General features: G+C 46.6%; 1 protein-coding gene across 3 annotated transcripts in view; it reads left to right on the top strand.

Annotated features, from left to right (window-relative positions):
• The window catches only part of COL22A1 (collagen type XXII alpha 1 chain), a 292,948-nt gene that overhangs the window by 247,900 nt on the left and 19,253 nt on the right, over nucleotides 1-25,795 (top strand). For all 3 annotated transcript variants that reach the window (XM_070481652.1, XM_070481651.1, XM_070481653.1), the window contains 7 exons: nucleotides 2,159-2,212; nucleotides 5,946-5,999; nucleotides 9,017-9,070; nucleotides 14,061-14,114; nucleotides 18,438-18,482; nucleotides 19,246-19,299; nucleotides 21,153-21,206. In XM_070481652.1, the coding sequence (XP_070337753.1) occupies nucleotides 2,159-2,212; nucleotides 5,946-5,999; nucleotides 9,017-9,070; nucleotides 14,061-14,114; nucleotides 18,438-18,482; nucleotides 19,246-19,299; nucleotides 21,153-21,206 (369 nt within the window). The remainder of the gene's footprint in view (nucleotides 1-2,158; nucleotides 2,213-5,945; nucleotides 6,000-9,016; nucleotides 9,071-14,060; nucleotides 14,115-18,437; nucleotides 18,483-19,245; nucleotides 19,300-21,152; nucleotides 21,207-25,795) is intronic.

Genomic DNA, 25,795 nt, shown 5'->3' with positions numbered 1-25,795 from the left:
CTTGTCTGTCTCCAACTGGTTAATGCCTTCAATTCACTCAGCAGATGTTTATGGAACTTCTACTTTGTGTCATGCCTTCTACAGTTAATTGCCTTTGGGAATGGATGCTGAGTCAGCTGCCCATTCAGGTTCAGCAGTCTGTCATGCAAAAGCGGCTCAGAGCAGGAAATTAACCCTCCTGGTCATTTATGCATTGTTTTTGTGTGCTTAGTATATATCAGGACCTGTCCAAGGTACCAAGAGATATGGATACCAAGCAGACAAAGCGCCTTTCAGAATTTATTTTATGGTGCTCAGTCAGCATCCTTGTTCCAGATAAAGTCCTTACCCTGTTCCCAACTGCAGTAGGAAATTTAATTCCAGCTTAGTAGGTTCCAGAGTCTAGTGTGCCAGAAGCATTTGGCAAAATTACGTAGAAGAATCCAGACTTGGAGTAGAACTGCATTGATCTGTTAGGTTTGGGCTAGATGTGTAATTTTCCCCTGCAGCAGCCCAGGTGCAGGGAAGCATGAACCTTAGGCTATTTTTAAAAAATATTATAAATATCCTTTTATTTTGTGAACATTTACTGAATCTTTACCTAATGGAAGAAGTGGAGGCAAATCAGGCTGCATCTTGTCCCCAGGATTTGTCTTACACGGAAAATAAGATATATCTTCTATAGCTACATCAAATTTCCTTGAGGTGCAAGATCATGGGGTAGCCATTTCTGTATCTCTAAAACTTTGCCAGCACCTGGTACAACATAGGCACTCAGTAAATGTATGTGAAATAACTAAATGACTGCTGGAAAGGTATCGATAAAGTACTGTGAGAGCTTGCTTGTTTGTTCTTCCATATTTATTGACTATCTGCAGTGTCCTTGATTGTGGGCTGGCCAGTAGACACACAGAAGAAGAACACTGTCATCGACACTTACAATAAAGGAGAACTCTTTATGGAGGGTCCTTAGTATGTGCTCAGTGCTGGCTAACTTTTCAGATATATGACTTACTCAAGTCTCTCAACAACTCAAGTGAAATAGATGGCATCTTTCCATTTTACAAAGAAACTGAGATGCAGAGGAGTAAAACAACTTGCCTCAGGCTGCACAGCTAGTCTGCAGAGAGCCAGGACATGGACCCAGGAGCTCTGGCTCTAAGAGGGTGCACTCCTAGCCGAGATCCTCTATTCTGTGCTGAGCACGTTGTAGGCATTGCCTCGTTTACTCCTTATGGTATGGGCAATATCACTTTCTATCCTTTTACTGATAAGGAAACTGAGGCTTAGAGATCTTATATGACTTGACCCAAGCTAGTAAGAGGCAATGTATTAACTAGTCTAAAGAAATTCTGCCTTTCTCACCCAGCCAGCCCAGTTCCTAATTAATTCATTTATTCAAGAAATATTGATTGAATGCTCACTGTCTCCAAGGCACTGTTTCAGTTCTCAGTAAACAAATAAGTCAATAAGCACAAGGATGTCAGATGGTAGCAAGTGCTATGGAGAAAAATAAAGACAGAAAAGGGGTTGTGAGCAACAGGGGCTTGCAATTTTAGATCTAGTAGGCAGATAGTGTCTCACTGAGAAGCTGATAGCTGAGGCAAGACACAGAGGAGAGGAGGATATGAGCTCTGACACATGGGGGATTAGGTTTCAGGCAGAAGGAACAGCATGTGCAAGAGCCCTAAGGCAGAGTGCGTCTGGGGCTCACTTTGTACCACTTACTTACCAGTGTAGAACTCCCCTTCCATATATCCATCTCTGCATCTCTTTCTTCATCCCTGAGTTCACAGAAGCAGTTGCCTTCTTTATCTCCCTGGAAGATAAATGCAATTGTTCAGTTTTTGCTTTCTATCCTAAGTGTTCCCTGAAATTAGAAGAAAATGTCCATTCTGAAGTGAGACCATTTACTGTTGTGTTAGTGATGACTAGCCAGTGAATGCCTTGGCCCTTCCTGAAATGTGGTTCCTGTCCTCCCAACGTTGTTTTATTCTCAGAGACTAGCCCAACCTGATGGGGAAGGCAGAAACACCTTTGAAATACTTATGGTTCAGGCAGCTAGGAAGGGGCACAGGATGTGAGATCTGTGCACTGATTGCTTCATGCACAAAAAGGAGGTGCTAATGACATCTGTTCATATATATGACAAACTGGCTTTCTGCTTTGTCATCCTCAGGGAGCAGGTGGAATTGCAGGAGCTGCTGGACCACCAGGAATCCAAGGACCACCGGTAAGTCCCTCAATGGACAGGATCTGCCTTCAGTCTGTGTTTAGAACCCCAAGCGTTTGCCAGCCCAGCCCTGTGCTTCCCTACTGTGCATGGCTCATTCATTTTGAGGTTCTATTCACTACTAGCCTTGCAGTGAAACCACAGGAGGGACCACTTTCTAACAAGTCTCAGTTACTTCTTCTCTAAAATAAAGGTTTGGGTGAAATGACCTGGCAATCTGTGATTCTAGAATTCAGTTTACAAGCAATTAAACAGGCCCCAGGCTTAGGCCCACCTCTAAATTTCTCATCAGTGTGGTTTCTTCTTTGAACAAGTATGGGGCAGTGGAAAGGCTTGGAACTAACCCACCCTGCGCCTATGGTATGCACAAGGTGACATGTCAGGCAGGAGGTAGCTGTTGTTATCCAATTGTTCAAAGGGCAGAGTGGAGTTAAGCAAGGGGAAGTCACAGATCTAGGTCCTGGAACCACAACTTGTAGAGCTGACGCTTAAACATAAGGCTTTTTTCCAAAAAATCAGCACTATATTCATTGCGTAGGCTGCCAGAACCACTCTTAGTTCTAATACCATAAAGCAAAGGGTGAACCTCAGTTTAGCAGGCATTGTACTAATAGACACTACATGCATATTCACTTAAAGGAATACATAGTACGTTAACTTCCCTTATCTCATCTGACTGCCCTATTACTTATAAATGTCCTGAATTATTATCTCTATTTTATAAATAAGGAAGGGATGGGAATCAGAGAAGTCAAATGACCAGTTCAGGGCCACATGATGAGAAAATGTGAGAGCCTGGTGCAAATCCTGGTCTACATGAATCTCAGTGTCGTATTCCAAGTCTGGCTAACAACCAGGTCAACCCTGCCCTGGTATTTCTGGATTATAGTGTCAAGAGCACTTTAGGGATCACTTAGGACCACTTTCTCCTCATCAGACAAGGAGGACAAAGTCCTATGGGGTTAGGTCTTGGTCATGCAGGAAATTAATATCCAATTTTGGAGTTAAGTCAATCAAAAAACTCCCAACTCAGTATTTTTTCTGCTACTTTACACTGACCTCTGTGTGGGATGATCAGGGTTGGGGGCTGGAGGGATGTTCAGATTGAAGAATAACAGCCACATGGTTCTTTTTATGATCATCATCTGGCCAATTCTTTGGAAGCAGGCTACTCGGAAGTCCCAGGATGAATAAAATATAAAACATACTGCAGGCAGCTTTTTATTGATTCTCAGACAGCAAAAGATTTCCCGGATAAAAACTAATGGACTGTTTTCCCAAGGAGAATAAGATGTGAAGCTCAGATGTAAATTGTTACATTCCTAGGAATTAAACCATATTAAATAAGACATTGATTCTGTCCTGGGACCTTGTGACAAGTTATGGACGTGCTTGAAGCTGTCCGTGGTTCTGATATTTCACGTAAACAACAAACCAGAAAATAGTCAAAGTTATCTTAGCCCCAACAATGAATGTTGGTAGTTAAAAAACAGAAATAAAAAAGTTAAATGGGGTATAGTAAAAAATTTATATATACATACAAATCTAAAACATTTCCATTGTATTTTGAATTAAATTATATAAACCATTTGCCAATCTTTTTGACACAGAATGAATACCTTTACTTTGACTTTGGGTCCCATTAAGGGAGTCCCTTGTTATTATTCTTGTAAAAAGAACATCCAGCCACCTAATATTTGTTGCATTTCTAAAAAAAGTGGTTTGGGAATATGACAACACCTGTGAAGCCATACGAATTTAAAATCCTAGATTGTTAGGATTTTTTTGTTGTTGTTTGCTAATCATTTATAGCTATCTTGTTTTCTAGCTATCTAGATAGCGAGTGACTTATATTTATTAAATATTTTCAAAATTCTAACTTAATTTGTGTAAAAAGGTCATTCTTTCTCTTTATTCACCTAAATTTTATTGAATTACATAATGAATAATTAAACTGTATAATTTCCATAGCAAATAACAACTGGTGCAAACAGGTTTAGGAACAAACATACTCACTCACTCATCTGATGGGGGTGAAAAAGATCTAAATAATAAACATTTTAGTCTTGTGGGCCTTATGGTCTCTATTGCAAATATTCAACTCTGCTGTGGTAAAGTGAAATCAGCCATAGACACTATGTAAACTAGCAGTGTGACTGTGTTCTGATAAAACTTTATTTACAAAACTAGGCAGAGAGCCAGGGTTTGCTGACCCCTGTCCTAGATCACTAGTGTTTCCATACTAGGGTCCTTGGAACAATAAGCATGCAGGAAGGAATCCAGGAAGCTCTATTATGAATATTTAAGAATCCCTAATGATGATTGAATATTTGTTCCAAGTTCAGAAAAAGAATCCACTTGTTAATGTGTTTGTAGGTGTTCTGATGTGGGCACAGGTTAATGTTTTGGTTTTTTGTTGTTACTATTTTGCATTGGTCTAAGTGGCAACATGTCTAGGCAATCTCAAATATCATGCAACATAAGATGATAGAGATGCAGGTGATGTCAAATTCTTATCAATGCAAATGAATAAACATAGCATTCTTTTTTTAAATTAACAGTAACCTTTCAACATGAATGTAGAGTCTAAATCCTTTTGAGAAAATATTTTAACAAACCCATAGTAAACCTAAAACATTGTCTATTCTTTATTGGTTTCCAAAGGTCTATAAAAAAATTTCTCGATGTCTTAACAATGCATTACTGATGTCTTTCATTTTCTTCTGATATGGAAATAAAACTCAGTTATTGAGTTTTTATTGAGTTTAACTAGTACTTAATAAAGGAAGTATGTTTTGGGTCCCTCATTGGACAGTTTTTATATGACAATATATAAAATCTGTATAAATCTGAAATAGATGTCAAAATGCTTTTGCTTTTGCTTTTCTTCCAAGAGGCTAAAATCATAACCCTTAAGAATACCTCATTTTGTGTGGCATGTGGATTAGAATGTAAAACCTGGCATCAGTATCTTATCGTAAAAGAAAAACTGGCAGGAGATTATAAAGTTGTCAGGACCTCTAAATACTCACAGTAGAGACACAGGATGATATAAAAGTGCTCATCAGAATACGAGTGATGACACTGACTACCTCATACTGATTTAGAAGTGCTGGTTGACAGTAATGTGTGTCTTTGGTGAGTAAAACAGGAAATGAAGTAGTAATTAATGCAATTTGGTAAATAGTCTTTCAAATCACAAGGTCTATTTCATGGAGAAAAGAGATACTTTTGGTGTATGGTAAAAAGTTTAGAAACCTCTGGACAAGACAACGATAATAATAAAGCTCCCTGGTCAGCTCTTCACTTGTGTTGGGTCTTGTGTACACAGCACCCCCAGGTGCTGTGGTCTATGCTGTACAGTGGGGACCTGAGTCTCAGGCAGTTTGGGGACAAAGTGCAAAGTTGGGTCTGGACCCAGGTCTTGTGGACCCCAAAATCTCAAGATCTTCTTCCCACCTCACCTTCCAATCTCCAGTTCCCTCTGAGTTTGGGTAATATGACCAAAATGAGTCCTAGTCTGCACGTCAGTTGGTGTAATTATGCTGTGCTCAAGGCAGCCCCCGGCCCTGGGAGCAGGCAATGCCTGGAAAGCAATGGGGCTACAGAATCACTCATTGTTTCTCCCCAAAGACTCCTTCCAAGCCAGAAGGAAATTCTGTGTGAGACCATTTACTTCCAGAAAAGCTGGTCTGAGAGACTTAATGTTATTTTTATGTATTGGATCTTTTAGGGAAAAGAAGGTCCTCCTGGCCCCCAAGGCCCATCTGGATTACCTGGAATCCCAGTAAGTGGCATTAAAAGAAAATCCAGTTTCTCTACTACAAAAATAAGCAACTGAAAATATATTTCACCATTGTTAAGCAAGGCATGGTTACTAGGGGAATTCTGTGTATTATAGAACATGAGAGGAAAAATAGTCACTACCCAAAGCCAACTAAATTTTTGGCGGAGTCAATCTTAGTCTCATTCTTCTTTCATGCATATGTTTGTTGTTATTTTCTTATGTAATAGTATTTTCATCTCTGTCTCTCTACACACATGCACATATGTGTGGGTACATGTATATATGTGTGTACAGTGCAAATCCCATCATGTCACTCCCTTCTGCTCATTACTGTCCTCAGACTTAAGCTAAGACTGCAGTTCCTCCCTGGCAGCTCAAGAATGGACCCTGCTTTCCTGTCTGTCTCTTTCTTGTTCCTGCCCTCGTTAACTACAACCTCACTCACACCCTTTACTCCTAGCCACTCTAAACTACTTTGCCTTCCTTCCACAAATCCTTCCGATCTAGGAAACTCTTCCTCCTCATCTACCTGGGCAATAAGAATCATAATAGCTTTCATGTACATTGTGCTCACCACATGGAGGGGTCTGTGCAAGGAGTTTTCTTTATGTTAATGCATGCAGTCCTCACCACAGTCCCATTCCTCTGATCATCCTGAGGTCTCGGCTAGACATAATTTTCTCTGGGGAGACGTCCTTGAGCCTCCCCAGAGGGGTAGGTAGGAACCTGAGCTGCGCTCTCCCTTCCTGACCCCTCACAACACTTAAGATCTTCAGCCATAAATTCCTGTTGATTTTTTTCCACCTTCACCCACACCCTCCCCAGCACTGCGGCCAGTAGGTGCTTCCTAAATCTGGGCTGAATGAAGGACAGGAGGAGTGAGTGATGCATGAAGGAGCAGAGTGCTCCTGACCTGTGCCAGCATTTGAGGTACCAGATGTACCCGGCTGTGGTCCCAGCCAGCGTGGTGCCTGGGGTCTCATTGAGAAGCCAAACAAAAAAGGAAAAAACTATTTACTCAGAGCTTGATGCGTAATGTGATAGATAGATCAGAGCCTAGGGGATCGACACCCAAGCCAAACCAGGAGGGGCACCGGAGGGAGGTGATACAGGAGATGAGTATTCAAGGTCAAGTTATGTAGGTGGAGAAAGTTGCCAGGGGTCAGGAAGAAGATGTTTCAGGTAGAAAGAGCCACCTGCAAGAAGACATGGGTATATATATTTACACCGACTGGCTATAAGAAATTGTAAGCGTTAATAAGTGCCTTCCACTTCTGCTAGGGGCTGTGAGAGATGCAGTGTGACCTTCTGCCAGCATTCATTGAGCAGCAACATTAGCTTCTGTAAAGTAAAGTAATAAATCTCCCCATTTATTAAGTGCCAACTCTGCACCATGCACTGTGCAAGAAAGACCATTTAATATAAACATTACAATCTGAACTCCTCCCCCTGCAGTGTAGCTGTGAGAATCTCTGTTTATTAAAGGTGAAGAAACTAAGGCTCTGAGAAGCCAAAGGATCGCTCATCAACTCACAGTCAGCGAGGGGCAGCCTTTCTCTCTTGGGAAGCCAAATTTCCTTCTCAGGTGATTCAATAGGCCACACTCAACCCTCTGCCTTTTCCAAACTGGCACTCCTGTGGCTTCCAGGGCCAGGGTGTCTGCTCCAGGAGTCCCATGGATCTCCTGCCAGCCTCAGCTTCCAGCCTGAGTCTGCTGGTCATCCTCCTGAGCATGTCTAACCATGTTGCATTGGCTTTATTTTCTGTATAGTCCTCCCCACTGCTCCATGCCTGGGGAGAAATGTCTTCTGGACTTAAACTCTTAATTGAAAGGAGAGTCAATACAGCCCGGCTTCTGAGTCAGCCCACCTGGTATATTTGGTGTTAACATGGTTATGCCAGGAGCAGCATTCGTAAAGAGTTACAGGTGTGCATTGAGCATTGGGACAGCAGACTGGATGGGCAGTAAACTTAGATTACTGTCCACAGTGGCTTCCCACCAGTGCCAAGGCACTGATGTGAAAGGCTCTGACGAGGAATAGTGCACCATTTTATGAGCTCCTGCAGCAGCAGGAGCAGCCACACCGCTGGTGTTGTTTATCAATGGCTGGTTTGTTGAGCGTTGCAAGTGGAAGCATCGATTCTGAGCTACCCAGTGACTCCGCCAGGCAGTTCTGTCATCTCTGTTTATAAGGGAAAGGACTGAAGCACTGAGAATTTCAATAAATTGCCTAAGATCATATACCTATTAGATGCAAGCAGGATTCCAACTTTGCCCAGTTTGTCTCAGTTTCCCCTCTGTATTATTGCTTTCTTTCCCCAGAACCCGGGTTCAGGTGGCCTGGGATTGGGACTTAAGTCTGTGTGATGTCATAATCATCGACAGCACTGTCTTTCCCATCTTCAGAGATATCAGGACCTCTTAGTATTCCTGAGGCTTATACTGCCCATCTAGAGCAGGAGGTTGTCTATTTCTGGGAGGGAACTGCGGGGGCAGGGGGCATCATACCTTGATTTCATGGAAGGAAATGTGAAATGTCCGTGGCATTTCTATAACCCAGACATAGTCCTCGCTGCCATTCACTGAGCCCTTGTGTGTTCCAGGAGTTGTGCTAAGTGCTCTCCTGAGTGTCATTCAGTGTACTCATCTTCATCAGCACTGGCATCCTCTCCTCCTCATCCTGTGTTCAATCTAGATATGAGGCCCTATCTATCACCCAAATCTGACTCCTTCAAAATGTCCAGTAGGGGTTTCTTTCCATCAACAGCAATGATAATGATGCTATTGCAATTTATGGCTTTTCTACCATGTGCCAGGCACTGCAGATCAGAGATCCAAGCCAGAATCTTGGTATTGGAGACGAAACCAGGAAATCTAACCAATCCTGTCTCTTGAAATGTCCTTTAGCTGCTAAGTGTGAAGGTAGCTGTATACTGGACGAAAAGACAGGCTGAAACTGTCCTTCCTTCCCTCTTAGCGTCTTCGGCCAGATAACTAATTTGAGTTTCTCTTCCAGGGAGAAGAAGGCAAAGAGGGCAGAGATGGGAAACCAGGTCCCCCTGGAGAGCCAGTAAGGGACTTTAAATTTCTTACCATTTTACATGCCAAATTGGTAATATCTCGATACCAACTACTATGTGTCCGGGAGCTACTATGAACTAGCCACAATGAGAGTTATTTATATTCATTACTTCTTTTATTTCTCCCAACAAGCTTGCAAAGTCAATACTGTTGTCCCCATTTTACAGCTCAGGAAACTGAGTCTCAGGGAGGTGAAATGATGGGTCGAAAGTCACGTGCTGGGCTGGTGCCTGAATCAGAACCTGAGACTGGGCTCCTGCCCCTCCTCTACGTTTTTCTTTCCCTGCCCCATGCAGCCTCAATCTTGTTCATGTGGGAGGGGAACTGGAGCAGGTGAGCATGGCTGGAGTCAAGATCTGATATCTGAAAAGCCTGTTACACCCGCCGAAAACCTGAGCTGCACCGGCCAGCTCCAGGGATGCGAGTGGGCCCTTTCTTCAACTCTGGCATAGAGTTGTTGGGTTTTTTTCTTTAATGACACCTACCTGGGACACACAGTGAGACAGATCAAGTGCTCGTGAGGAAGGCTCTGTGGCCCCGGTAGCTGTTGGTTGGAAGTGTTGGGGATTTCTATGGACCCGTATCTATGACCTCAAAGTCGTCCTTGCTTAGATAGGTCAGATCCTCCTGACTGTGGATCAGGGCTCCGTGATGAGAATGATTCTTCAGTAATCGGCAGCACTTTTATCTTCTCAAATCCCTTCCACAGCCTCAGTATCGAGGGGAAGGTGGCGGGCGGCATCTGGGGCTTAGAGATCTGGCTTCTCCAAATGCCCACCAGTAGGAGCCTGGTTAGCTATGGGGCTGCACCCTGTAGGTCCCAAGCAGCTGTTAGGAAGACGGAGGACATTCTGTAGCACTGACATGGGACTTCACCAGGATGTTTTGTTAAGCAAAAAGGCAAAGCTACAGAGCACTGTGTTTAGCCTGCCCTGTTTTGTGTAAGAATAGGTCTAGGTATATCTTTTCTAGCATTTACATAAATAAACTCTGCAGACTCCAAAGGCACCAGTGAAAGTAGTTGCCATCCAGGAGAGGATGATTCTGAGCAGAAGGGACATGGGGACAGGAAGGCAAATTTATAATCCATAGTGTGCTGTTTTCTTGTTATCTTTAAATTTTGGGAGCCATGTGCATGTATTACTTATTGATAAAGTTAAATTTAAAATATCGTAATTAAATAAAAACATTTTGCGGCAAAACTACAGCCACAAACGGAGAAGAGGAAACTGGCTTTTGAGTGGCATACCTAATATTCTAATTCTCTTACAGACGTGCCTCATGGCAACAAGTATAGTGATCTCATTTGACTATTTTATAAACATGATGTATAAGTTTTGAATAGTCAGACTTTCAAATTCCTATTTTAAAAAAAAGAAAGGAAGAAACTGGCTTCAGGTGCTGGCTCCACCCCATACAGGCTTTGTGACCTGGGGTGAATCAGAATGCATCTCCCAGCTTCAGTTTCTCTTCAAATAGAGTGAGAATAATAGTACTGACTCGCCAGAGCTGCCAGAGAATCAAATGACGTGAGAGATTTGTTAAAGGCATCAGGCTGGTCTAACTGTTAATTATTTTAGGAAGTTACTTTTTCCCTCTGCCCTAGTTTTACCTCCTGGTGGGGTTAGAACTGCAGAGTCTGTAGAACCATTCCGTGGAATTACATAAAAGTTTCCACAGCGAGGTTTATGTTCCATTTAATTTGTTGGTCATAAACGCTTATGACTCATTCTGCGTCTTATACAACTTGCCGGGAGCACCGTCTCTATCATCTTACACTGTTTGCTGGATGCTGAAACCGGAATTCACTGCTGAGAGGGAATGAAAGCGCTTACAGCAGCCAGCAAAGGGACGAGCTCCTCTAAGCCGTTGATGGCTGACGCCCAGCAGAGCTGCCCGCGGTGGGCAAATGGCAGGTAGCCAGGCTGAGAATGTGGGAAGGGAGAGAGAAGGACAAATATCAGCACCGTGGCTGACAGCTACTGCATGCAGACCTAGGGCCGGTGGTACCGAGCGCTTCCTCACATTTTCCAATGTAATCTTCAGAAAACCCAATGGAGGGGTGTGGGTAGGATTATTGCCCTAGTTGAGCAAACTAAGGCACAGAGAGCTTAAATAGGCTAGCCAAGGTCACACAGCTGGTAAATGAAGGACTCACACCCTAGAGGCTGACCCCGGAGTTCAGTACTGCAGGGCAGGAGATCAGCTTTTCTGCAGAAGGTGTGTTATCCTGAGAGGCTGTCACTTACAGCAGAGGATAACTGAGGCTGCTGGTCCTCATTCAGCCTGTCTATGGAAGGCCATTTCCAGATAGGCCTGTGCCAGGCACTGCGTGTAGACTAATGCAAGACCAGGCCTGTGCTGCGTGAGCAGAGCGTAAGTCGGGCATCAGGGGGCTGGTTCTCCTGGAAGAGGTGGGGTCAGTGACTCCCACCAAGGGCGTTCCTGAGTTCAGCTGTGGGTTCATTCTGGAATCTGTGGCCATCTGTGTGACCATCCTGACGTTTATCTCTCTGAGCTGCTTGGGAGGAAATTGGCACAGGAATGGGTGGTCTCAGGGACCCCCCGGAGAGCAGACCTGGAGACAGGATCTGGAGGCAGGTGGAGCACTTGGGAGGCGATCCCAGGAAGCAGTGAGGAGGTGAGGAAATGGAGTGAGGAAGGAAGGAAAGCCACTGGGGGCAGGCCAGGGAGCGAGCCCCTCCAGTGGGCCATTAGGGCCCAGCCTTGCTGGAGACCCTCCCAGAGTTTGGGATGCATACGCCTGGAATCCTTGCTCCCAACCCTGCCAGGGGACCAGGAGGCTGGGCTATTTATCTATCAACTACAAGCCTGTTTTGATGGAGGAATCACTTGGGCCTTCCACACCTCAGAGTCAAGCACCCCTGAAGGCTGTTCTGTTCACAGCCTCCAGCCCAGGCAGGACTGTACAGCAAAGGTGAAGGCGTTCTCCTGGGTGAGCCAAGGAATTCTGGCTTGGAAATAGCAGCCTTTGCTACAGGTGTTAGGTGGCCACTCTTCACTTTGACTTATTCCTTCAAGTTCTTATACTTTAGGGACATGGATGGATTGATATATAGTAGATAGATGATGGATGGATGGATGGATGGATGGATAGATGATGGATGGATGGATGGATAAAAGGATGGATAGATAGATAGTTGGATTGATGATGGATGGATTCACAGATAGTGGATAGGTAGATGGATAGATGATGGGATGGATGGGTAGATGGATGGATAGGTAGATGGATAGATACACAGATGGATAGATGGATAGGCAGCTTTTTGAGTTGCCTGTTGCATAGTTTTTATTAAGAACATTTGAGCATTAATTATAGCATAAGATAAAGTACAGAGCCTCTGGTTCCAAAATGCCTGGATTAGAATCCAAGCTGTGTGCCCTTGAAGAGATCACTTAACCTCTCTGTGCCTCAGCATTTTACCTGAGGGATGAAGATAGTGCCTCCCTCAGGGGTTACAGTGAGGACTCATTGACATGATTATGTGAAGTTGTGCCTGGTGCATGGAAAACCCTCAACAGTTACTGGTTGTTACCATTTTTTCTATTGGTAACTTGGGCCAGTGATGGCCATCCCACTTGACTGTGGGGCAGGAACCAGGCTAGGTCTGTATACCCTCAATCACAAGGACCTATGGGGGGGGTGTCCTGAATTTACAACTGAGGAACAGATCCAGGGAAGGGAAATGACACCCCAAAATCACCAAGATAGAATTGACAAGCTGAAACGGAGGAAACAAACAAATTTGAAAATCAGAGCTTTGTACCCTATCCTCCTTCTCTGTAATTTTTCCTCTAAATCCAAGGATGCCCCTTTCCCTCTCCTTCCCCCTGGTGGACCCCATCTGATCCTCAAGGTTTATAAGCTGTGAAAATGAGGGGGAAATTTGGGGGACTAGGCTCGTCGTCCTGTTACAATGAAGGCGGGGCCAGCATGCGGCCGCCTCTTCCCATCAATCAGATGTGCCCTCTCACCCACCTTCCCCTGCTCCTCTGCACTCTCCCCCACCTCTGACCACCGCATCTGGACTTTAACACCCAAGTCTCAGATTGGCTTTTATTTATGGTGTGGTTCTATCCAGGGCGATCCCAAGCTGCTCGTAGTGAAGACTTTCAAATAGCAGAAGTGTCCTGGGGGCCGGCCAGGTGGCGTAGTGGTTAACTGTGCACACTCTGCTTCTGTGGCGTGGGGTTCGCCAGTTTGGATCCCGGGCACAAACCTACACACTGGTCATCGAGCCATGCTGTGGCAGCACCCCACATAGAAGAACTAGAAGGACTTACCACTAGGATATACAGCTATGTACTGGGGCTTTGGGGAGAAAAAAAAGAGAAGCATTTGCAAAATATGAAAAAGAAAATGAGCTTAAAAAATAAAATAGTGTCCCCGTAACTTCTTGATAGTTAGCAGAGGTTGGACTGGGGAAAAGGATGGGTGAATTACGACCTCCCTGTCAGTAGGCACAGCTGCTGGGGTGAGGAGAGCATCCTTTTGGGTGTCACACAAAGCTGGGATTCAGTCTGGCTTTGCCGTTTATTAACTTCATGAAGCTATAACTTCCTTGAGCCTCAGTGTCCCCATTTGTAACATGCAATAATTATTAATTGCCATGAAGAGTTTTCGTAAACAGGCATAAAGTCATTTATAACAAAAATGTCTACGTAATTTCTCATCCGGACCAGAACACTTCTGAGGATAAACAGGGGCACATGAATAATTGCTTCAGAGATGACACCTGTGCAGCCTGCACTGTCTCAGGGAAACCAAGAACGTAATAGGCTGGAGTACATGGTGTTGATTTGTTTGGACTGAAATGGACCAAAATGGCTGAGGAAAGAGTTGGCAAGGTGGTCAGAGACTGGCTTGTGCAAACATAAACTGTGAAACCCAGGCAGCCAAGAATAAGAAGATCCTTAAAATGTTGTCCTCAAATTCTTCTTTTCTTCTTTACTCACAGGGCAAAACAGGAGAGCCGGGTCTGCCAGGACCTGAGGGAGCCCGAGGTCCCCCCGTAAGTGCTGGTGTGTGTGTGTGTGTCTGCGTGTTGTTCACAGTAGAATAAAGCCATCAGCCACATGGCTGTGACACGGTGGGTAGGGTGCCCTGGGACTGCCCCACCGTGGATTCCAAAAGCACCTCTCCTCCGAGACAACAGTGCTTCTCCGTGATAAATTCAGTTCTTTCACGTGCCATGGCTGTAAAATTTACTTTCAAAATTGCAGCCATCATTGTTCTAAGTTTTCTTTGTTCTATTTATTATAATTTTAATTATAATTTAATTATAATTTTAATTGGCTTTCTTTGGATCATAGAAACTAAAAATGAGTCTTAATTTTAGTTTTGAACACTTTCCACACTAAAGGGCTTTTTTCCCAATTATAAAAGTAACCCATTCTCATTGCATAGCAATAACAAATTATGATGGTAATAATAAGAGAAAGAATAAGAAAAATAATGTGATAGAGAAGAAAATACTTACTTATAATTCTGCAACACAGAGGTAAAACACTATTAACATTCTAGTGTCTTTTTTCCAGTCATTTTTCTCTATATATGAATTCTGACATTTATATATCAAAATCTATATCTAGCTGTCAAGCTATTATACATATAAACATACACAGACACTTTTTCTATAAAAATGAACTCAATCTATGTATTTTGGGGTTGTTGGTGTTTTGTTTTTTTGCTAAATTATTTGCTCTTTTATAATTTCAAAATTCTTTACACAATTCCTTAAATTTGTTTCTGAAGAATATATGTTTTTAATGAAAACCTTAAAATCCAATTATCAGGCAAGAAGTAGGAGACAAAAATGCTAGTTCTCTTTCCTTAATGTGTTTTCCTGTAAAAAAATCAATAACTCACCTGGCTAGTATCCAATAAAGAGGAAATAAAACCCCAAAAAATCAATGTTCCTTTTCCTAAATCTCCTTGCTTTTCACCTGACTGCAGCAGGAGAAGAAACTTAAAAATGGGAATACTACCTCTTGTGGGGGATTAAAACACAGAATTACTGATTGGTTTTATTTAAGGTGGTTCCTGTTTTATTGGAGGGAGAGTGACTGCCTTTTAGCCTAGGAGACCCTTTTGCTGGGACCCATGTTGGGGCATGACCCATCTCTGGATTAAAAGTTGTAAAGAATCTTACCCCAGTGTGAGGGCAGAGATTAGAGACCCAGGCAGATGAGAGAAGACTCTGGTTGACATGGCATGAGTCAGAGTGGCATGCACTTTGAGATAGACAAACCTGGGTTCAGCCTTTACTTTGTCATGTATTAACTTTGTGACCTTGGTCAGGAGATCTTACTGAACCTTTATTTCTTTTTCTATGAAATGGGGGTCAGAATAGCTCCCACATCAGTAGGGTTGTGGTAAGTACTAGAGGAGAAAACTCAACACACAAAATTCCCTGCCAAGTGCCTGGCACATCGTGCGTGGCTCCCTCGGTTGGTGCTTTCGCCCATTATTATGTGGGAGGAGAGCACCCAGGGTCTCTGCCTCTGAGCTGGCTGGATTTAGAATTCTGATGCCTTTGAGGAAGTTGCTGGAACCCAGGCAGACCCTGTCCTTCTCCAGGGAAAGGCAACTGGGCTGGTTTGAGCAGCAGAGAGCACCGTTTATCTCTTATTGAATCCTTACGGCAACCCTGCCGAAGTAGGTTCTACCCTTATTTTACAGATGTGGAAACTGAGTCCCAGGGAAGAGATGTAAAGTGCCCAGGATCCCACAGCTGGAACAGGGGAGCCGTGGTTCCATTTAAGACCTGACTCCCAAGTCAGCCCTGCCCCATGGAACTTAATGGCATAGGAAGCCTCTCCCCGTAGATTAATCCCACAAGGCTATGCCAGGCGGGCTTTTGTATTATCCTCATTGTAGAGAGGATGATGTTAGGACACCAAGGGATAAGACGAATTTTCCAAGGTTACAGCGGTTGACTCTAGGATCAAATCTGAGATGACTTCATCCTCTCCTCCTCCTTTTCCTCATTGGTCACTGACACTTCCTGACAGCTCACCAGGTGACAAGGCTGTGTCTGGTTGCAGTATCTCATCCATTCCCACCACAACCTAATAGGGCAGGGACCATTTCCCCAGTTACAGATGAAGACCCTTAGGCACAGAGGGGAGACATGAAATGCACAGTCACTCAGCTCGGGGATTAGCAGGGACCTGAAACTCACCTGGCCAGGCTCCTGACCCCCTTCCTCCCCTGCCTCTCCCAGAGTGCGGGAGCTTCACCTTCTACGGTACCACCTTGCTGCTCGGGAAGTCCCTCAGAGCCTCCCTCCTAGAGGCCAAGGAAGGTCACACATTCTTACATTCTTATCACCCCCTTGGGAGAAGCAGGTAGAGAACACATTTCCAGAGCATCAACTACAGCCACCACACCAGAGTGGCTGCTAGGCTGTAGCTTTCTTCAAATGGCCAGACTCCAGGACTGTCTTCTCCCCAGGAGGGTCTTCATTTGCTTCTTGAAACCAGGAGATAAAATCAGGAGACAAGATCAGAGAAGAGCCTGGTGGAGTCAGCCAGGGGACATTCAGCCTTGGCCCTATTTGGCCATAAAGGGCTGCCTCCTTGAGTTGGTGTGACAGTGGAGAGGAGTGCTTTGCAGTCAGACAGACCTGAATTTGAATCATGACCCCACCACTTGCTATCGTGTGGTAGATAGGCCTGAGCTGGAGGTTTCTTATCTATAAAATGGGGAAAATAAAGCCTATCTTACAGGACTTCTTACACTGAAATGAGGGCACATATGACGGATGTAGCACAGCGTGTGGTCGGAGCTCCACAGACAGGAATTTCCTCTCTTCTCTCCTACTCCATTGTTGCTGCTCCGCCTTCCCTTCCTGCCCTCAGTGAGTGAGGAGTAGGACGGGACCTCATGCAGGGCCCTCCTAACTACTCATGAGCAGGGAATGCTCGCCCATGCTGCACTGGCCCCTGTCTGCGGGGGTCTGTGTTAGACAATTGAGATTAGATTCTAGACCCCATCCAAGGTTCTCCCCAGAATCTCTGACCTGTGTGCACAGGCATCAGCCCCAGTCCACATTCATTGCTTTGTGGCAGCCACTGTGGGGACCAGCTGTCCAAGGGCTCATCTAGCAGGAGACTCAGAATAGTACTCTGGCAATGATACAATGAGAGGATGCAAAATGACAAAGGCACTAGGAGGGTCTTAAAGAGTGACAGTGGGAGGAGTGATAGATATGGTGGCTTCTGGGATGGGAGGCTGGTAGATAGGAAGATTATAGGAAGGCCTATAACCAAGAGGAATGCATCCAACGGGCAAGGGGCATGCCAAGGAGACAGAACAGCATGCACAAAGGTCTGGAAGGGTGGAAGTGTGGGGCCAGTTATGGGAACCACAAATGGAGCAGTGTGTGCAGCTTGGAGAGGACATTGAGACCTGGGCCATGGTACACTGATGGTGGCAAGGTAGGCAGGGGCTGCTCAGGTGGAGTCTGCCTCCTGTGAATGCCCTGGGTCTCAGCAGGCAGGGAAAGTCCCCTGATACTTGGGTTGGAGAGGTGCTCTTCCAAATGGTCAGGGACAGAACCCGGGGACAGACCATGGAGAACAGTGGAAAATAGGATCTAGGCAGACCTGCCTGGGTCCAAATTGAATGACTTTCTAACTCTGGGACTTTGGGTGGGTATTTTATTTCTCTGAGCCTCAGCTTCCTCATGTGTGAAATGGGGATTATTACACACTTGGGCTGGGCTGTTAGAAAGGATAGTGTCAGCTCTGCTAACAGCTTCCTCTTCGCTCATAGGGTTTGAGCCTCTATAGGGGAGCTTCAGGTAACATATCTCCAAGCTGCGGTTCTGCACAGGGAGAGCCCAACACTATGGCCCAGGATGAGGTTGTGGGGCTGGCTCTACTCACAGGTGTTGGATGGGACCAGCCATGACTGTAGGAACAAGGAAGGCACCCCAGGACCTAACTCAGGGTGAAGGCAGTGTCTACAAGGGGAGCACTGGCCCCAGAAGGTACAAACCAGCTGGTGCGAGATCAGGAAGGAGAGGAAGAGGGAGTTCAGGAGACATGTGGAGTGAAGCCCCAACACTCTAGGGCATTTGTGGGACAAGCTCCTGCTGCAGAGTGAGCCAGGAAGAAGGGCCTCGTTACCCAGTCATGAGGCATCGGGGCCTGGCTCACACATGGAACAGGGCAGGGCCCATCACATTTCAGCAGGTCTTGAGTGAAGGGAGTTGGATGAGCCACAGCGAGAAGGGTCAGGATTCGGCTGGACCATCACACCAGGTGCTGCCCTTTCTCCTCTTCTCAGCCTGCTCTTCAGTGGAATAACTTCATCCTCTTTCTTCTAGGGCTTCAAGGGCCATACAGGCGATTCTGGTGCACCTGGTCCCCGGGTAAGTGGACATCTCTTCATGGAGGTCATCCCAGATGGGCCTGAGCTGGGACTTAGAGCCAGAGGGCTCCAGGCCGTGCCAACCAGCTCACTACCTTGTCACCCGAGAGAAGATGTGGGTGTAATTGGAAGCATCACCTCCCAATCTTGGTCTAGATTTTCTGAACATTTCTTCTGGGCACCAGACACTGATGCACAACCCATTTGACCAAGTCAGGCTGGAGTCGAGTGTGGTCTCTGTGGGCTGTGCTTCGCACAGCCTGTGTAGCTGAGGCCTAGAGGGTGTGGGTGATTTTCCCAAAGTCCCAGAGCCAATGTGTAGATAGCATCAGTTCATCCCAGATGCCCGTTTTCTTGTCCTTTACCTTCTTCCCTCTCTTCCCAATGCCCTCAAAGAAAGGGAACCCAGGGGTCCACTGGTTAGACCCCCTGCCATGCTCTATGTAACAGAGAGAAAGCTGAGGTGTGAAGGGGTCATGTGGGTCAGCAGGTGAGGAGGCAGAAGGCCAGGCGGGCCGGCCTGCCCCTTTAGCTGGTGTTCCCCTGCAGCACAGAGCACAGCGTGACTCAGCCACGGCAGACCTCAATGCCAAGCCAGGACCCTGTCTGAAAGGGGGTCTTGCCCTAGAGTGGGGCGCCTTCTGGTGGGCCATCCCCCTGGGTCATTCCCTCCCAGATGCTCAGAGACACTGCTATTGAGGCAGCTGGCATTCTGTGTCTTTCTCCCTAACAGCAGGCCTTTTGTTTCTGCTTCCCCTTTCTAGGGAGAGCCTGGTGCCATGGGGCCCCCTGGCCAGGAAGGGTTACCAGGAAAAGATGTAAGTGTGCATGTCCTGTGGGGTCTGGCTGGGCCTGCAGGAGGGGCTGTAGAGAAAGTGTAAGGTGTGCTTCCCTGGAGGACCAAGAGACACCCAGAACTGGGCCAGGGAGGTGGGGCCACTGCGGAGTCACTCATAGGTGGATTCTTGGAATCCATCAGTGATGTCTCACCTGCTTGAGACGCCACAAGCCACGTGAGTCCTCCTTGGATCCTGAGGAGGCTCTGGGATCTGGGCTTCCAGCTTAATGGGTTGGTACCTGGGCCATATGGTTTATAAGGAGGCTTTGCTGAATCAGTCGTGATTTATCTGGTGGTATCAATGATGAACCTGTTGGATCCAGACTTAGATGGTTTAAGCAGCATTTCAGAGTCTCTCCCAGATTATTTCTCCATCTCCAGTGTTCTACAGTCTCATGAACCCATCACAGCTACCACCACCTCGTGCTGTGTGGCACTTTGTACTGCTCACCTGCACTCATTTATTTTGGTCTTGGGAACAAGGCAGGACAAGTCCTCTTTTATGCTAGTCATACAGATAGAAAACCTGAGACCTAGAGAGGTCAAGACACTTACTCGTGGTCGCACAGAGAGTCAGAGGCAGGAAGAGGCAGCCTGGCTTCTGGATCTGCCAACTTCACATGCCCACAGAGGGCCGGCCGTTGTACATGGCATCCTGCAGGGCAGTCTGATATGTGTTGACACGGCTTGGCTGCCTGGGAGTGGGTGCTTGGTCAGAAGCATGGGCACAGGGTCCTGAGGTCCAAGGAAGCCACATGCTCACCTCTTTGCATCCTGCAGGACCTGCCTTTAACCACTGGTGAAGTGTACTCTACCCCAGGATCTGAGGCACTAAAATCATGTTGTGTTCTAGGCTGATCTGCTGTCCTGAGGTGGTGGACCTTGAAAGGATTTTAGAAGAAATCCAATCTAGTTCACATATTTTTCCTTAGCAGCAGAATCTGTTTTACAAAATCAGTCTGACATGTGGAGCCCTCTGCATGCAGTGAAGAGCGGCTGCATCGACCCAGCACAGGGCCTCTCTCCAGCCCCACCCCCAAAGGTGCCTGGAACACCCTAACGGGCAGTTTGAAAATCCTGGTCTACCCATCCCTCCCATTTCAATTGACTTGCAGAGGGTATGCAAGGAGCTCCCCAGGCAGGAATGTGGCTGAGTTCAGCTTGCCCAGCAGGTCAGAGTGCAGCTGGGATGGGAGCCCGGGATGCCAGGCTGTGGGGCAATGCTTTCTTCCCTTCTTCTCAGCTATCTGACTCTTCCAACTTGAAAGCCCCATTTTCTGGAGAGTTTTACAGTCTACTTTGTGCAGGAGCATGGCCAAGCTTCTGTATTTTCCATTCACAACGTGGAGAGAATTATTCCCACGTCCTAGGGTGCTTGAAAGGCCGTGTGAGGCCATGGTAGTGAATCGCCACTGCTTCACAAACTGGAAGGTGCTGTACACATGGGCGGTGAGTTCCTTACGGTGGTAACGGAGGCAAGAACGGGACTCAGGTGACTGTCGAGCGAATCAGGAACAGAACTCCAGGAAAGCATCTCTTCCCTGGTTGCTTCCCTTATTCAGGATGGAGCTACCTGAAATCCCTTGTGGGACCAGGTAGAAAATGTCTAAGCAAGTAAATACGTAAGTGCACAAATGAAGGTGCGTTTACTCATCTACGTGAAATGGGTTTGTCTATATTTGGAATAACTGGCCATCGATGATGATGAAATGTGCTGGACACAGTTTGTTGGTTGTCTTGGGTGACTTGAGGAAGTTTGGTCCACATTTGAAACGGTGCCTCCATCATCTTCTTGCAGCGACTCTGTGATAATGTGACCTCTCTCTGTTCCAGGGTGACATTGGACCCACAGGGCCACAGGGTCCCCAAGGATTGAGGGGCCTACCGGTGAGTTTTGCATTGAGAGTAACCTGCTCTTTGTTTCGGCAGGGCTTGCTACCATGTAATGTTTGGTTGGCTCAACCTGGTGTGGCCTTATGTGTTGTTGAAAATGGCAATTTGTCTCAGCAGCTGGTAAACAGCCACTGCACTAAGCCCCTCTAGCGCCCCATCAGACATGCTCCAGGCTCTTTTCTGGGACCACCTACACACAATATGGAAATTTAGAAGGTGCTCCCTCATATGGCCATTCTAATGTTCAGTTCATGCTCTGTGTGTTAGTTTGCTTGGGCTGTTGTGGCAAAGAACCACAAACTAAGTGGCTTAAACAACAGAAATTTATTGTCTCACCATTCTGGAAGCTGGAAGTCCAAGATCAAGGCAGGGTTGGTCATTCTGAGGGCTGTGAGGGAGAATCTGTCCCACACTTCTCTCTTAGCTTCTGGTGGTTCACCAGCAATCTCTGGCATTTTCTGGCTTGTCGAAACATCACCCCAATCTCTGCCTTCAACTTCACATGGCATTCCCCTGTGGGCATGTCTCTGTATCCAGATGTCCCCTTTTTATAACAACATGGTCATATTGGATTAGGGGCCCACTCTACTTCAGTGTGACCTCATCTTAACTAATTACGTCTGCATTAACAGTGCCCTATTTCCAAGTAAGGTCACATTCTGAGATCCTGGGGATTAGGAATTCAACATATGAATTTTGGGGGGGGGGACCACAATTCAATTCATAACACTCCATATGGTTGATAAACATTTTGAGTATTATCCCTGCCTCTTCATGCACCTAGGCAAATCCTTCTCTTATCTAAGAGCAGCCTGAGAGAGTATGGAGAGGGAGGCAGAAAATAGCTCCTTACGTGCCTCGTGCTGTGCAGAGAGGAACATGTGTCTTCTCCCATTTAAGCCAGGGACCCTCTCACAGAGGCTGCTGTCATGCCCGTGCCTGTGTACATTAGCATGAATGTGATCCATGCCAAAGGTAAAAGGAATCCTGCAGAATGGAATGTTACAAAATAAATAGAAAATTCCCCCTTCGTCCTCCATCCCCCACTCCAGAAGGAGCCACTGTTAATAGCATTTCATATATCTTTTAAAATATTTTCAATGCACTTACCAGTATGTAGATAGAATACATTTGTTACACAGCACTTTATCTTTGTGGCTTGCTTATTTTGTATAGCTTGTGTATGGGTGTATATTTTGAATGAGTAATGGAATAGATGAATGAGTGAATAAACCTCTAAGATAGATACATGGGCTTCCTAGATCTCGGTTATGTAGCTGGTAAGAGCTATAGGTGGGATCTAAACCCAGGGCTTTCTGACAACAAATCTGATGTTGTCCACCTATCATGGCTATGGCTGTGTGCTTTGTCTTCAGGATCCTGCAGAAGGAAGGTGGGGCAGGTCCTGTGCATTTGAATGCCACATCTTTTCCTAACTCACTGGGTAGAGCCTCATTCTCCCCTGATCGGACCACAATGACTCAAATCCAGCCTTCCATCCTAAGTCGGCAGCCTGTGGCGTGCGGGGAGTCCAGACACCTTCCATGCACACAGTTGAGGATCCCCAGCTGGTGTGAAGACAGCCTTCAGATCAGGATGTGGGCCTGTGCCATGCGGAGCATTCTGGCCCTGGGGCAGGTGTCCCAGCTGTGTAGGGATGGGTGTAAAGTGCACTGTAGGGCTGCCCACAGGGCAACATCCATGCTCAGGACAGGGCATTTATACCCTTCAGATTTCCCTGTCTCCCCTGGCTTCGTATTTTCCACTCTACAGCAGCAGCTCATTTTCTGACCACACCCATCTCTTCCTTTTAGAATGTGATGTTTGTTCATTCAACAGGCATGCATTGGGTTGAGCTGAGAGCAAGGAGCTGAATCAGGCACTCTGCATCTATTCTCCCACTGAATGGGGTGGACCTGCACACTCCCTGAGGGTATCACCACCATCCCTATAGGCCTGGATGAGGATACTGACTCCAACTGGGCCCCTCACCAGTGACACTTAGCCAGTTCCAAAGCCCAGGCCCTCTGGGGCTTGCATTCCCAACAGGTGCCAACTGGTTCTTGAGGTGCCAAAAATCCTTACTCTTCATGTGTCAAACACAGATATGCACACAGAACAGCAGCAGATATAGAGTACTCTTGTGGTATTAAAATTTCATATGGGGCAATTAGACAGAAAAGCTCTGAATAGGCACCTGGACAGGGGTTGTAATGACAGAAAAGTGGAGAAGCAGTGCTCTGGAGGCCCCAGGCATGGAGTGGCACCTGAGTGGGGCCCCTTCTGGCCCCTCATTGGCCTCCACATCTGAGCTCTGGAGCTGAGCCATGTGGGCTCCATTCCTGGCTCTCCTCCAGCTCGTCTTGTGGACTGGGTAAGTTTCTCCATTTCTCTCGGGCCTCAGTTTCCTCATCTGTAAAATGGGGAGAAATTGTAAGAATCCAGCAAGTTAACCTGGTGAAGTGATAGAACAGTACCCAGCACTCAGAACGAGCCCAGTAGTTAGCATCCTTGGGCCCCGTGCTGGTCTCGTTCCCGGAGGAAGAGGATGTCTTTGCTCTGTTTCCCTCCAAGAGGGCACTCAGTAAATCCTTGATGAATGCAGATGCGTTCAAGTTACACAAGAGGGAAAGGGAAGGAGATTTTGGGAACAGTGAGGGCTCCAGGATGCGGGCAGCAGGCCTGGGTGAGGCTGCGAAATGCCTCACGTGCCACATGCAGCAGGCAGGGCTTGGCCCCAAAGGCCCGAGGTCCCCGAAGGCAGTTTTGTGGTTTTCTACTTTGTCCCCATTAATTCTGAGATGCAGCATCAGGAACTTGTAACCAACAATACACTGCTAAAGTTCTCCAGATGCTTATTTTCTTGAACACGTTAGAGCGGTTCCAGGTTATTTCTCTGAGAACCTCACCCTCCTCAGTCGGAACTGAGGTGCTTTCCTGAGTGAAGAGAAGGTCCCAGCAACCTCCGCAGGTTCACATGACCTTGAACCCGACACGGGACATATATGAGGTGCTTCCAGGAAATATCGGCAGAGTCCAGTCCGAGGGACTGCGCTGGCATTGGCATAATCCACACACTGAGTTCTCCCCAAATCGTGTGAGGCACGTGCTGTTATGTCCTAGTTCACAGATGAGAAGTGGAGGCACAAAGAGGTTAAGTAACTTGCCCAAGCTCACACAGCGAGTAAGTGACAGAGCCAGGATTTGGACTCAAGACTCTGGTTCAAGAGTCTGCAGCTTAAGCACTTCGCTGGGCCTGTGTGTGCTAAATTTCCTTCTCAGAACAATCCCCCTTGGTGGGAGAGGGGCTTGGAGCAGGGATTTGGAGCTCAGAGCCATGGGGGCAGGGGGTGTGGCCTTCATTCCTGAGAGTCACAGAGACCAAGGGGTTCCATGAAGACAAGGGGGACGGAGGAGTGGCTAGAAGCCCAGGTGGGGGCCAGGTCCCAGCCCCAATCAGCCTCCAGCACCCTGACAGGTGACAGGTGGCCACCCAGAGCCCCCCCTCCTTCTGTGCACATCGGCCTGTGTTGGCACCGTGTGCTAATGTGTCTTGGCCCTTATCTTCCCTGAAAACAGAGAGGACCAGAGGGAGAAGGAGGAGAGATATAATTACCATAGGGATGAGCCAAGGTGCATATTTTTAGAGGGACACAGATGGGTTAGTGGGTGGGTGGAGGGAGGTACAGGGAGGAGCCATGGTGCAGCCTTCCCTGGAAGGGAGGAGCTGGGAGCAGTCGGATACCAGCTGGCTCCTTGGTATCAACGCTTGCAGGCTCGGAGATCCTGTGCAGGTCCTGTGCTTGCTCTGTGCCTCGGTTTCCTCATCTGTAACATGGGGATAAAAACATCTACCCTACACGATTCCTGGCAGGATCCATTGAGGTGAGGCACATGAGTCACCCATGACCACACATGCACTTTTGAGGCACAAGGTAGAAGCCCTATTTGTGATCACTAACCAACAAGCCACAGCTTTAATGAGGGTGGGCTAGCATGAGATGGGGTCAGTGCCACCTGGGTTCAAACCTCAGCTCCTCTACTTCCGTCCCAGGCAGCTTGCTTAGCATTTCTGTGCCTCAGCTTCCCCATTTGTAAAATGGTGGTGTTTATGTCTGCTGTGAGCAATAAGTGAGTTAATGCATATGAAACCTGGCATGTAGGAAGTGCCTGGGCAGTATTAGCTTCTTCTTACTGTCATGTGTGTCCACAAAGTTGGCGTATTTGTGAATGCATGCTTCACAGATTATAGAGCATTAGCATCTTTTGGTTAAAGATCAATGGAGAGTGGTTTCCTATGATGTTCTTGGTTCATTCATCTAGCACAGAGCCTCCCCTCTATCTGGCATTGTGCTCGATGCTGGGCATATAGAGAGAAGCTAGGCACAGACTATCCTTTGGGTTACTCCTGGTGGGGAAGAGAGCCAGGTAAAGACACAGCCAGTGGCAGAAAGTCCTGAGAGGGAGGAAAGTGGTGGGCAGAGGAAGTGACCAACTCAGCCTGGTGGAGTTGAGCTGGGAATTTTAGGCTTACTAGGAATTTGTTTGATTCTCAAAGATGGTAGCTAGGTGAATTGTTGAAC

This window comes from Equus asinus, chromosome 12, assembly GCF_041296235.1.
Source record: "Equus asinus isolate D_3611 breed Donkey chromosome 12, EquAss-T2T_v2, whole genome shotgun sequence".
In the NCBI taxonomy this organism is placed as follows: domain Eukaryota; kingdom Metazoa; phylum Chordata; class Mammalia; order Perissodactyla; family Equidae; genus Equus; species Equus asinus.
The sequence above is the reverse complement of the archived record's forward strand: the minus strand, read 5'-3'. Positions and strand labels throughout refer to the sequence as shown.